Here is a 12612-nt window from a genome sequence, read left to right as displayed (position 1 = left end):
ATCTTTGCTGAACCAATGAAAAGCGAGAGGTAGAGCTTCATTGGATCGCGATATACAAAGTTGTTCGGTCTTGTCCATTGACCGAATGTTGGCTCTACGGCACAATGCGAGTCCGTGACGCTTTATACATAAATAGAAATTCACTGCAATGGTTTCCCTATATATATCATTCACCCTCTGCTTCAGTCCTGATCAAATACAACCACTTCACTCAGCAAACAAACCAAAACAACACATACTCTGCTCCTCAAAGCTTCAAGTTCAAATCTTCCCACTCAAAACTTTCTCCCAAAACAAACCTCAAAATGGCCTTCCAATACCCAACAGCCAAAGTCCACATCACCCAAAACGCCCCAGATGGAACCGCAACCCTCATCCCCAACTCCACAGTTCCCCACCCAAGCCAACCCCTCGGCCCAACCCACCAAGTAACATTCATCTACTCCACTCCCCCGGGCCCCTTCTCCACCTCCACCAACGCAGACCTCGACTTCTACACCAAGACCGCCTCCGCCAAACCCCTTGGCGTCTTTCCCGCTGAGGGCGGCTCCGGTTGTGTTATTCTGGACTTTGCCCCGAGTAATGGTGAAGAGAAGAGTTTCATCCATAAGACGACCACGGTGGATTATCTAGTTGTATTAGAGGGGACGTTGGAGTTGGAGTTGCTTGGGGGAACGAAGAAGGTGGTGAGCAAGGGGGAGGTGGTTGTTCAGAGGGAGTGTCAGCATAGGTATGTCTTTTGCTTTTTATTTTGAAGAAGTTGAGATTGGGGGAGAGATGATGTGCTGAGTTAGTGAGAGTATATACTAACTTGGGATTAGTTGGAAGAACGTTAGTACGACGGAGGGGGCGAGGATTATGGCTGTTGCGGTGGGGGCACAGGGTGCTGTGCATGGGAAGATGGAGATTTATGGTCAGTGAGGTTGCTGATGGATGGTTTGAGGGTTTGATAGAGATGTCTTTGTACTCTGCTCCGCTCTTTTGAAATTGAAGTTATCGTTGCTTTGGCTATGCCTCCTTTGAATTAGCCTCCAGGATTGCGTTGGCACTAGTGTGCAATCATATTCTCTTCAACTTTATGATCTACTGCTCTTCAAGCTAGCCTCATCTTCTTGGTGCAGCATTCATTCTCGCCAGTCCCTTGTTCAAAGTACTAAGTACTCAGGACAATGTCACTCCTTGTCATGGAGAACTTCCAATAAGCCCTGATTGAAGTGGGTATCCTTGAATGTCTGTCTATTCAAGCATGATTACGAAATACTTACTTTTCAAAGAATTTATTTTTGAGAGTCCCTCGATGTTTCAGGCTTGAGGCGTGCAAGTTGCGCAGATCGCGCACATCGCACAAATCGCGCTAATTGCGCAGCCAGCGCAGCCAGCGCAACTTGCAATCTAGAAATAAATGTTCCCGTTCGTTTCTCGGAATATGTCTTCTCATTTTTTCCCATGCTATCAGGGACAATTGTTATCTTTCGGAAGTCGTGCAGCAATTGTATTGAGTCAATGCATGTCTCATACATCAGGGAGAGCTGGCGGCCCTACTTGTCGTTGTTTCCGTCATTGCGAATACTCTCCTCTCAAATTTCCCTTCCAACGCCTCATAAAAATTCAATTCAATGTTCCAACAAGTCTGGAACAATATGTACACGTCCCATATTCGTTTCTCAAAACTGCATCAAAATATGGGCCCTAATTAATCGCTTCCAAACTTTGGACCCCACATGCTATTCGTCAGTCCACAATCAAATACCCTCTCGACTATCAAGGTAGAAGACTTGCAATTTTCTTTACTCCTGTGGAAAGAATACGATACTCTTAATAATTCGCATTCCTGACAAAGTCCGATCGATATACACACCAAGATGGAAGAACCACCACCTTCACTACACCATGGACTGCCCACTTCCGCATACGTATCGGTCGCCCTCTTTCTATTTCTTATAGCTATGGTCTTTGTGTACGGATTCTATGAGCAGAGGCAGAGGATAAGACGATACGAAGAGGGCCAGGCTGCGAGAGATGAAGAACGATGCGAACCTCGCGGGTATTGGAGAGGCGCTGTTGTGCCAATTCCGATGTTGGTATTCGTACCTAGAGATGCGCTCTGAATTGCTGCGCTCCAACACCCCGGTGTCAGAAAGGATGGAATAGGGTGGTCAAGGGTGGTGGTTCATCTGTACGTAGAGGGCAGGCGCGGCCGAGTTTGGAAGCACAGTTTGGGTGAGTGAAGGATCAGGACAAATAAAGGAAGACTTTGGACTTGCTAATACATTATAGTCTAACCTATACCTTAACCCAAATAATCTTCGAGAAAATGAAAGAGGCAACTTAGCTCCCTTTCCGCATTCAAGCACGGCGATGGCTAGTCCATAACGGTGATATTCTCCTTGTCCATCCTTCTAGGTCAAGCAGTACATCACTATTGAATAAGATACCTTTTAAATTTTTAATCGTCCTAGCTTTTTTAGAGAGCACGGCATTTTCAGAATAGTTGGATGACAGCGCAAAGTTTGAACATATCGCATCAGAGAAGATTTCTAGTATTCAAGATCTGGAGAATTCAAAGACAGTCCTCTAATTTTTTAGGCTGTTCTAAGATAGACTCGTTAAAGGTAACAAGTAAATTGAAATTCAACATTCAAAATCAAATATCGTTACCCATTTCCCGCTCTTTCGACGTCCCGACCAACTGATATCATACCCAATATCTTTAAGATCCTCTGTCTTTAGTAATTAGTAGCCGGTCCTATAGGACTGTACTTGTATCCCGGAAACTGATTAAACAATCCCGTACTCTGTCCTTGAATCTGCGGACAATTCAACCCGCCAACAATCGGACCAAAATACTATTTCACACCATCAGCAACAGCCCGACCACAGCCAATGGAGACACATACCTGATTAATCAAACTCGTCACAGCCGACATCGAATTCAGCGTATTGCTCAAGAAATCGGGAATCCCTTCCTGCAAGACCGAGAATGAGAAACAAGCAAGATTATCGCCCTGGAACAAATCTTGCGCGTCGTAAACGCCTCCGCTGAGGTTCGCGACGTTGAGACCGACGAAAGAGTTGGGAGTTCCTGTGTTGCCGCCGAATTTCAAAGTATTGGGGTATGCTGCGTATCCGATTCCGACGTCGAGGAAGACGTCTTGAGCGGTGTATTGGTTGGATGTTGGGCGTCGGTACTTTATTTTCAAGTTGGTAAGTGAGATACTCTACGAAAGCAGATGGGTGACGAGGACTTACCCATTGATCTGGCACACGTTCTTGGCCACGTTGCCAGACGAAACTACCTGGTTGACCGGTGACGCCGAAGAAGCTCTTGAAGTTGTAGCCATCTAGGCAACCGCTTGGCTCTTGAGCTGTATGGTTGGACATGAAGTTGATGACGAAGTTGTACGCAGCAGGTACGACAACGACTGTAGAGAACGCTCCTGTGAAGTAGTATGGATTGTTGGCAATGGACTCGTCTTGGACCGTTTCGAAGCGAGCACGGAATTTGTCGAGGGTGTAGCGGTCTTCTGCGCCGCCAACGGCGTAGACTTGTTCGAATTTTGTGATGTTGAGGGAGTGAGCATCTCCATTGTTGAGATAGGCATCATTGCGTCCGATCGAGGCATCGCCCTGAGATTTGTTAGAAAGGTTCCGTAGAGGGATTGGGGATGATGGACCTCATAAGCGTTGTGGCTGTATGAAATACCTTGACCGTCGCCGAGCAAGCTACCGAGAAGGGGATCTGAAGGGAGTGGTCCACCTATTGACCACACACCTTCGACAACATTGCCATCAGTAGCGACAGCGTACGCAGCGAGAGCAGCACCCAAGACAGGATTCATATTGTAGAGAGCCTCCAGGCCGGCAGCGGTCTGCTCAATCGTGGCGATACTGAAAACTTGTCAGTGATTGCTGCCTTTGAAAGTCGCATTAGTGTGGTATACCCGTTTCGAGGCAAATATCCATGATTTGCAGCGGCATTGAGTCCTGGGCATGGACCACGGATATCAGACACTGCTGGAGACTGCCAAACGTACTCGCCAGTCACAGAAACGAGTTGGTCTTGAGCGTCAAAGACGGTGCATGGAGTCGGACTATACCATTCAGTTCATACTACAAGAAAATCAGATTTCAAAAATACTTGCCCACAGTTGGTCTCAGCAGCGCTGATACCAAGAGGATCCGAGACTTGTCGAGGAGCTTCTTTTTGGTATTTATCGAGGAGGTCTCGGGCAAGATTGGCAGCTTCTGGAGTATCCATAACAGGAAAAGCACAAACAGAACTCACAAGAGTTGCTAGAATGAAAGAAATCTTCATGGTGACTGATTTGAGTATGACAGCAAAAGAAGAAAATGAGTAGTCAGTCTTGAAAGATGTCAACAACCCTCAGATAGACAAATGAAGCTTTATATATTCTCATTCTTGTGTGCTTCTTGAGATCCTGTGACGACTCTTGATTTCCGGTTACACGATCATCGTTGTTGTCAACATGAGCTACAATTACGACTTCGACACTACATGGAATGTTTTTTGTTTTGTCCTTCAAAGTAGAAATCAAAATCGCTCAACAATGCTGGATTTGACAATGATCGTCACGGATGAGTGAAAGAAAGCCTTGAACATAGACCCAATATCAGCCACATTCTTTAAGTGCAGATACTCAGCACAATTTCCTCGCAAGCTCTATGAAAGCAAGATTTATTCATTGTAACAAACGAGCTTGGAGCAAATCATAGTGGAGATACAATGGCTTGATATCAAATGAAGTAAGTGGCATTTGAATTTCGTGCATAAGGGAAGAGGATATCCGAACATCCCATCTAACGCAAAAGAAAAGATCGGCACATATGGCTTCCACAACTTGCTTCAGTGGATAGCTCTGCACTGATGAGAGACTAAGCCTCGATCAGACTACCATCGAGGATTGCCCGCTTTCTAATGGGAAAACCCCATACCCTGACCGTCAACTAACTATATTCAAGTGTTCTTGCCTCGGAACATGGCTGAGCCGTGAGAGGAGATTAACACTAGTCAATAAGCCTCTGCCGGGGACTACCCGCTCCAGTATGGGGAACCAATAGATTCTACTATGATACCAATAACATGAATTGATAGGAAAGTTGCGTGCTCGCTACGAGAAGTAAAACGAATAAGTTTCACCTCCCAGCGCTGATGGCCACTTGAATATAACGCCACTCTTTGTTCACAGTTAATAAACAACTCAAATCCCAGATTCAGATTACATTCCGATACAGAGATCAACAGCAAAAGAAGGATGTAAAGAGAGTAGCAGATGCATTGCTTGACATCATGGAAAGCTGGGATGCTAGGCTAAATATAGTATCTACAAGTGAGTTGATGGCGAAGAACCACCTATTCCAACACCCAAACCCCATCTCATCCCATCTCTCCCACACTATCTCCTCCTTTATGCACGGCGATCATCCAAACCCGCACCCACACCAAACTTAACCTTAAGACTAGCATGCCGCTCGATCTGATCCAGGCACCGGGTTATGTGCGTGTGCTGCTTTTCGTGCTCTCGGTATATAATGGCGACATATGCATTGCCGATCTTTTTTCTACATTTTCCTCTTTCAGCTGTGCGGGATTTAGGATGTCGAATGAGGAGGCGTAAGCCTGTGAGATCATAGCAGCTAGTCCAGTCACTTAGGGGTACAAGGCTGGATGTCCGGCGGTTGGAAATATGGTTTTGGTGAGAGGTGGATCTTGGTAGAGTAGGACAGTCGAGGGAGGAATTAAGACACAATATCTAGTTTTGTTCCGTACTTCAGGAGAAGGTTGCAAGATGATGCTCAAGATAATTAGAAAAGCTCGAGCTAGAGTTACATACTCATGGAATTGAGAATGCTGAACGAAAGTAAAGTTTGCCTCTATGTCTAGTCTTGAGAAAACTATGCTCATCCTCATGTAACCTCTAAGCTCTCCGCCGCCAACCCATTCCTTTTCTACATCACGATAGCCGATATCTAAGAATCACTCTCCTCCTTCAATCCAAACGCCGCAGTTTTACTAACACCAACTTCCTTCTCCTTAACCCCAATATCAGACTCATCGTATTGTTGGACATGACGATGGTGATCAAACTCATCACCGTGCTTTTCCGAGGCTCTCTTGCCTCCAAAGAGGTCTCTCGCCCAGGACCAAAGAAGATGTCTTCCCTCGATAATGGGGAAGATAGTGACGCTGAAGAAAGAGAAAAAGGCCCAGAGGAGCGATACGATGACCCATCCCGTGAAGAACTTCTTCGAGAACTGGTACGCGGTGCCGTACAGACTGTTTACCAAGTTAGTATATATGAAAACCATCATCCCAGGTATTCCAGCAGTAGGATTCGCCCAAGAAGAAGAGAGGAAAAGAGAAAGACGTACGTCAAAGGCCAAATGATAAACAAAGCCAAGAACAAGAACAATGTGATAGCACGGGCAACATAAGCTGCTTTTCGAAGACGTTCCGGATCATAAGTTGGATCGGCATATGCGACGTCGCGATCATTTCCTTCGTCATCGACCAAGCGAATCGCCGCCAGGGACTCCCATGAATAATTGGTGTTTTCGAAGATAGATACTACTATGGTGACGACCGCTGCTGCACCGATACCTGCGATGCAGCCGTAGAGACAAGGATCTGTGGCACCGACTGAGGCGATGCTGACTTCTCCAGAGAAACGTTGGGCGAGGTTGAGCTGGTGTGGGATTAGTTGATGTAAATTTTCTTGGCCAGAGAGATAGCGAGAGTGAGCGTACCCAGGTTATTACAGCGGCAAAGAAGCCGGTCCAGATTGAGGCCGTGGCTGCTACAGCCCCTTGCCGCGAGGAAAAGAAGGTCCCGACTAGAGCGGGAAGTGCTGAGCCCGTAAAAATACCAGTCATATTCTATGAGGAGAAAACTATCAGTACTTAGGAGAGGAACTTTGTGGTAGCAAACTCACGTAGATGAATCCCAGATCAATATTTATACCGTGAAGCATTGTGGCGAAGGCGGCCATGAATATTGCAAAGCCCGCAACGCACCAATGTCCGGCGCGGAGAACTTGACTATCAGTAGCTTTTGGATTGATGTCTAAGAAAAGTCTGTCAGGAGACTGGCGGTTGAAAGCGGATTTGATGGAAAGCCTTACAGGTCTTGTAGACATCGTAGGAAAGAACGGTAGAGACACCAATCATGACACTGGATATAGCACTGGTGCAACTCATGAACATGAGTACGAGGACTACACACGAGCTTATGTTAGATAACATAACTTATGCCGAGAACGAGGAGAGGAAGTGGCAACTCACCAGCACCGGCACCGCCTTTACCAGCAATCGTTTGAGCAGCAAAAGGTAAAGCCAAGCCGGCACCGATTTCCTGGGTGTTCATTCTTCTGGGGTACGTGGGGAACGCAGGTGTATTTTCGAGCGCCACAGCTAGAATGCCCATTGTGGTAGCCAAGGTGAAAGGCATTGCGTACCAAGCCAGCCCTCCGAGAACATACCCGGGGATAGCAGATGCCGGATCGGCTGCAATACCTTTTTGGTGGAAAGAATTGTCTAGGAAGACGACACCAGTGTACTCGAGAATACTGAGGATGGCGAATTTGAGGGCGCCTAAGGACCGGATACTCAGGTAACTTCCATCCTTGGTGGGTGCTGAATAGTTGTTCCGCTTCGCGGCTTCGATGAGGAGGTCCCACATCTTTCCTGGGGAGCCGATTTGAGTCCCACTAGCGTAGACTTTGAACCAGAAGATCAGAATTATGATCAAAATGATAGCGGTGTGAATCTAGATTCCTTTAGATACTTTTTTATTCTGGAGACGACAAAGGAAACTCACGTAGTCGGTCAAAATCGTAGCTCTCAACCCACCCCGCATAGTATACGCCGAGACACTGAGAGGCAGTAGCCAAAGACTGGCATAAACACTCATCCCCGTCAACGAGTTGATTGCAGCTGCTCCACCAATCAAGATAGATGACACAACCAAGATGTTGGAAGCTAAACTAAAAAACATGAACGAGAAATGCGCGATGGTCCCATAACGCACACGGATGATCTCCAGAAATGTACGGGCATTAGGTGCCTTTCTTTTGCATTGCTGAAAGTGATCAGCCCTGGCCTGGAAAGCGGATTCGGTCGCCGACTTACAATCGCCAAATTGCTGAAGATCATAATTTGCGTGCTGTTACAGGCAGCGTAGAAGAATGAGCCGGCGACACCATATTCATAGGCCACGGTGACAGAAGAAAGAAGAGTTGTGCTCCATGTCCACGAAGATGTGACTCCGGCGGCTGTTAAGCCCGTCCCAAGAGATCTCTTTGCAACTGTACATCATCAGCAGTTGCTCGATGATCGACAGGAGTGGGTAGTTTCGAAAAGGTATAAGAACGCTTGATGATACATACCAGTGAACTCTTCAGAATTTTCGACGTTGCCTCGTCTCTTCATGACCTCGGTGACACCAATCATTCCCAGGGCGAAGAGCGCCCCAAGACCAACAACTACTCCATACCCAGCCCCCTAAAAATAAATTGAGGATTAACTTCGTTCAGTGCATACCAGGAACCCGCGGGCCATGGACTTGAGTTCACCTACTTGCGATAAGGGGACGGCTGCAGCGGTGTCAGCCATACGAGCGAGATCTGGATCTTCGTTCTGTAAATGACAAAATAGATAGAACCAAGAATGGGGGTCTGAAATCACGGGGGAGGAGCTGTACAAGATGACTCAAAGCAGCGAAGTGAAATACATATAAAGTGAGAAGTGCACAAGAGGGAAAGCAAGTGAGAACGATGAAAGATCCTGACAAGCGAAAGTTCGAAATCACGCAAGACTCCTAGTCCTGCCTAGTTAACGACATTTCAGCCACACAGTAGCAAGATGCCAGAACCAAGGAAGAGTCCAGGAACATGAATCTAGATCCCCATCTAGAAGCCTACTGCCGAGGACCCCCATCCACATTTCACTGCCCGTGAGCTCGGGTAGCACGAGCGTGAGCAAATAAAGATGTTTCCTGCAAGTGAATTGCAGGGACAAATGCAGAGATCGCAGATTGAGTGCAGAGAGATTGCAGATCTTGGCTACAACTGGTTGTGCGTGGACCCGGGACTCTGGATGTTGTATGTTTAGGTGTTATCACGCCATAGATAGAGGCCCGGTCGTCGGGTTAAGCCGTTTGTTGTCAAGTATTTGAAAGTTTCTTTTGATATTTTGTGAAGTAATTATTGGTGCACTCGTTGATTCTGGAGTGAAGATTTTCCATAAATGTATGCATAATCAAGGATGAAAGGGTGGGAAAGGAGCACCACTTGGCTTTAAAAAGTGCAGTAGAAGTGGAGCGAATACACCCAGCTCTCTGAATGGTCGATACCCCTGCTAGTGTCACTTGACAATAAAATTGTTAACTATTCCTCCAAGCGGGATATAATAAGTCCAGAGCCTTGTCACAATATCAAATATAGAATATAGATTCTCTTGATACACAGACATACACACGTCAATAACTTAATACATAAAAATGCGCTATGTAGGTATCGATTTAGCCACCTTGACAGTCGCCCCACCTCACCCAATTGCACTCCCCTTATTGCGCTTCGCTCAATGCCACGACGAAGCAGACGCAACAACAAATTAAGATTTCTTCCCTATACCGTGACCTGCTTCTCGGGGTGGCCCACGGGAAGAACGTCCTCGATAGTCTCGTCCGTGCCCTTGAGATCCGCCTCGACGGGTACGTGATCTTGGATCCTGGTCAAAATGAGAGGAGCGGCAACCACGAGTGAGACGGCGAGGAGGACCCAGTTGCTGATGAACTCCTTCTTATAGGAGAGGTGGCGGGCGTCGAGGTTGTTGACCACAGCGGCGCCGACAGACTGGATGCCTTTGTAGAAGCCGACGAAGTTGGCAGAGCGGCGGCCCGAGTTCGACAGAGCGCCCATGAACCTGTTTATTGAGTAAGCAAAAAGCGTCAGAAATCTGAAGGATGTAATAATTACCAGTAAACGGTTGCTTGCCACGCAGCGTCATAGGCGCCGTAGAACATGTACAGGAACATGGGTCCGACGTAGCCGGAATCGCTCCAGTCCAGGGGAACCCAATTCGGGTTGGTCTTAAGTGCATTTCCAGATGAATCGAAATCCTGGTTCACATCGAAACGGGTGTATCCCTTTTCAAAGTCGTAGCCACCGCCCCAGATGACCATGGTGAGGACGAAGAGAACACCTAGAGCAATCTTTGCTCTGAGGGAGCGGCGGACGCCCTGGATGTCGAGAGCGTATCCCCAGATGGCGGCCGCGATGATCTGAGAGAGCCAGTACAGCATACTGTTTAGCGCTCTAGTACGAGTGTTGAAGTACGCCCCGTTGACGGCATTCTGCTGATACACGTAGAACCAGTTGGAGACGAAGAACATGGGGAATAGGAGAACGATGAGTGGTTCAAACTTGGCAGTTTCTACGAGACCCCACAGCTCACTCTGCCAGCTGGGATTCTTCATCAAGATGACGCGCGAGCCATCCTCTCGAATAATGTCCGAGGCGTTGGCTAGTAGCAGGGCCAGGACGGCACCGAAGAACATGAGGATAATAAATGCGATATAAGTCCCGTCAGTGACGGTGGCAGCAGTCTTGACGTTAATGTTCGTGCCTAAGGCGATCTGGATGGAGCGTCAATCAAGGGCTAAGAACGGTGCGCAGTCACGTGCTTTCGACTCCAAGAGTCGGGCTATAAAGGGGGAAGATGAACGAACTTACCAGACTGCCAACGACAGCTCCCAAGTTGAAAATACCCCAGAACCAGGCAAAGTAATGGCCCTTCTGGCTTTCAGTCGGGTACGAGACCATGATCGTGCCCTGGGCGGTCCACAACAGACCGGCACAGATACCGAGCAAGACACCGGCAAAGATGTTGAAACCGAGGACTGAGGCATGGACCGATACTAACAAACTGATGGCATAGATGCAGTATCCCACACCTCCAAAAGCTAGGGTCCATTTCACACCAATCTTGTTGACGAAGGTGCCACCAAAGAAGCCGAAGACGGCGAAAGCACTATAAAGCGCGGTGTTCATGTTGTCCGCCAGAGTGGGATTGATCTTTCCACCTCCACCCAGGCCTCCAAGGGCGTTGAACATTCCGGGGCACATGAAGCAAACGAATGAGACCATCAGCAGCTGGACCTTGGGCGAGGCGTACCACGGCAGCGTGAAGCCGAAGAGGCGTATCCGCTTGTACTTCCATCCCGCCGGCAAGTCGAGGGCGTCGGCGGGCGTGTCGTGAGTGGCGACATGAGCGTCCACAGGGGCGTCATCGACGGGTTGTTGTTGTTGTTCCTTCTCAGCCATCGTGAGGGGGGTCTGTTCACGTGATGGCGACGGGATCCGGATCGAATTGAGTACTGTCAGAGCCGGGGCGTAGGAGCGGATGAAAACAAGAAGCAGAGCTTGGAAGTAAAAGACTGAAATAAAGAGGTAAATAAAGTAAAAGTCGAGCTCTGGAACACGAGATACGCCCCCTTGCGACCAGATAGCGCTGACCCTTCTGGCTGGGAACGAGATAACGTTAACGTTTCACGCACGGCGCGACATTCCCCAAACAGCACATCCCGTCGCGTGCGTGGTTGTAGCCGCCGGATATCGTTACCGTGGCGAAGACCCCCTATGCAACGTCATGCAACGTTACACGACTAGGTATACCAAGCTAAGGTAGCTGAGCTGGAGGCTAATCTCTGACATCACGTGAGTCCGTGAATGCAGATTCCATAGTAGAAAAGTGTTGCTGTCGCCAAGTTTGTGTGAAAGAAAACAAATATGATAGTACAAGTTGGCTTTTGATTGTGGTTGTTTGGATGCAAAGGCTGGACGTTAGAAGTTTGTACACAGTGCTAAGCCTATTATGAGCTAGTCACCAAAGCGAGGGAAAGATGCTTCCGGACCTCACGTGCCTCCGCACATAGGGATTATACATATGTGGCCCGGTATGCGGGCAATTGAAGCAAAAGGTCAATACGATACACAATGCTGATTTGGAAGGTGTTCCACGTCCTCGAGCTCTATCTGAACTTTTGTTTAGTATTGATGCACACAAACATGCGGGAACAACCGAGCCTTGCCAACACGAGCAGCGAGGAATGCGACATCACAATCGGTATCAAATAGATAAGGAAGAAACAGAAAGACACTTCCACGACGCTCAGCCGCTTATTCCATCGTTTTCATTAGCTAGCTATCGAGGTATTCGGGTCTACGGAGTTTAAACGCAAGACAACAGTGCGGGGCTGAGGTGAATTCTGATGACAAAGTCCCACGGACTTTCTCTATCAAAGGAGGCCAGGGTCAAATCGATTGAATGGTGATTAAGTAGGCCCGCAGTACTAGAACGGAGACGGAAATAAAGTTACATCAAACGCGGGTAAGTAAAGTGCTTGCAGGGTTCAAGGCACCGTCGATATTGAGATCTACTGCTGGGATGGACGGATGCTAGGTTACACGCTGGTTCGCTTCCCTTGGGAAGGGGCTCAAAAGACTGTGCAGGAACGGGGAGTGGGGGAACCAGAGCTTTGAAGGATGGAGCTTTGTATGATAAGTGGTGAAGCGGAATGTTTTTCATTCTAGTTAA

General features: G+C 47.8%; 5 protein-coding genes across 5 annotated transcripts; 2 read left to right on the top strand and 3 right to left on the bottom strand.

The window, feature by feature from the left end:
- Nucleotides 1–305: 305 nt before the first annotated feature.
- On the top strand, nucleotides 306–921 carry LY89DRAFT_600017 (uncharacterized protein; the record flags this gene model as incomplete). The annotated part of the gene is made up of 2 exons (XM_018210131.1): nucleotides 306–730; nucleotides 822–921. 2 exons carry the CDS (start codon nucleotides 306–308, stop codon nucleotides 919–921), a joined length of 525 nt encoding a protein of 174 aa, XP_018062690.1.
- Nucleotides 922–1556: 635 nt separating this feature from the next.
- Nucleotides 1557–2549, top strand: LY89DRAFT_691182 (uncharacterized protein). Its single transcript, XM_018216249.1, has 2 exons — nucleotides 1557–2220; nucleotides 2278–2549. The coding sequence occupies exon 1, from the start codon at nucleotides 1863–1865 to the stop codon at nucleotides 2106–2108; it is 246 nt and encodes an 81-aa protein (XP_018062689.1). The 5' UTR covers nucleotides 1557–1862; the 3' UTR covers nucleotides 2109–2220; nucleotides 2278–2549.
- Nucleotides 2550–2726: 177 nt separating this feature from the next.
- LY89DRAFT_600003 (Cloroperoxidase) lies at nucleotides 2727–4072 on the bottom strand (the record flags this gene model as incomplete). Its single annotated transcript, XM_018210130.1, has 5 exons — nucleotides 2727–2846; nucleotides 2898–3188; nucleotides 3250–3627; nucleotides 3675–3888; nucleotides 3942–4072. Coding segments are annotated over 5 exons (1134 nt in total), but the record flags the coding sequence as incomplete, so codon positions are not given.
- A 1816-nt stretch (nucleotides 4073–5888) lies between these two features.
- Nucleotides 5889–8771, bottom strand: LY89DRAFT_691181 (putative DUR3-urea permease). The gene is made up of 9 exons (XM_018216248.1): nucleotides 8403–8771; nucleotides 8146–8321; nucleotides 7835–8095; nucleotides 7300–7783; nucleotides 7140–7232; nucleotides 6951–7081; nucleotides 6766–6894; nucleotides 6391–6704; nucleotides 5889–6295 (listed from the first exon to the last, which is right to left on the bottom strand). The coding sequence occupies exons 1-9, from the start codon at nucleotides 8464–8466 to the stop codon at nucleotides 5989–5991; spliced, it is 1959 nt and encodes a 652-aa protein (XP_018062687.1). The 5' UTR covers nucleotides 8467–8771; the 3' UTR covers nucleotides 5889–5988.
- A 789-nt stretch (nucleotides 8772–9560) lies between these two features.
- Nucleotides 9561–11517, bottom strand: LY89DRAFT_691179 (DUF895 domain membrane protein). The gene is made up of 3 exons (XM_018216247.1): nucleotides 10749–11517; nucleotides 9993–10651; nucleotides 9561–9939 (listed from the first exon to the last, which is right to left on the bottom strand). The coding sequence occupies exons 1-3, from the start codon at nucleotides 11337–11339 to the stop codon at nucleotides 9642–9644; spliced, it is 1548 nt and encodes a 515-aa protein (XP_018062686.1). The 5' UTR covers nucleotides 11340–11517; the 3' UTR covers nucleotides 9561–9641.
- Nucleotides 11518–12612: the final 1095 nt, after the last annotated feature.

The sequence above is a fragment of the Mollisia scopiformis genome (assembly GCF_001500285.1).
Source record: "Mollisia scopiformis unplaced genomic scaffold LY89scaffold_33, whole genome shotgun sequence".
Classification (NCBI taxonomy): Eukaryota; Fungi; Ascomycota; class Leotiomycetes; order Helotiales; family Mollisiaceae; genus Mollisia; species Mollisia scopiformis.
Note: the sequence above shows the minus strand (reverse complement) of the source record. Positions and strands in the feature narration are given on the sequence as shown.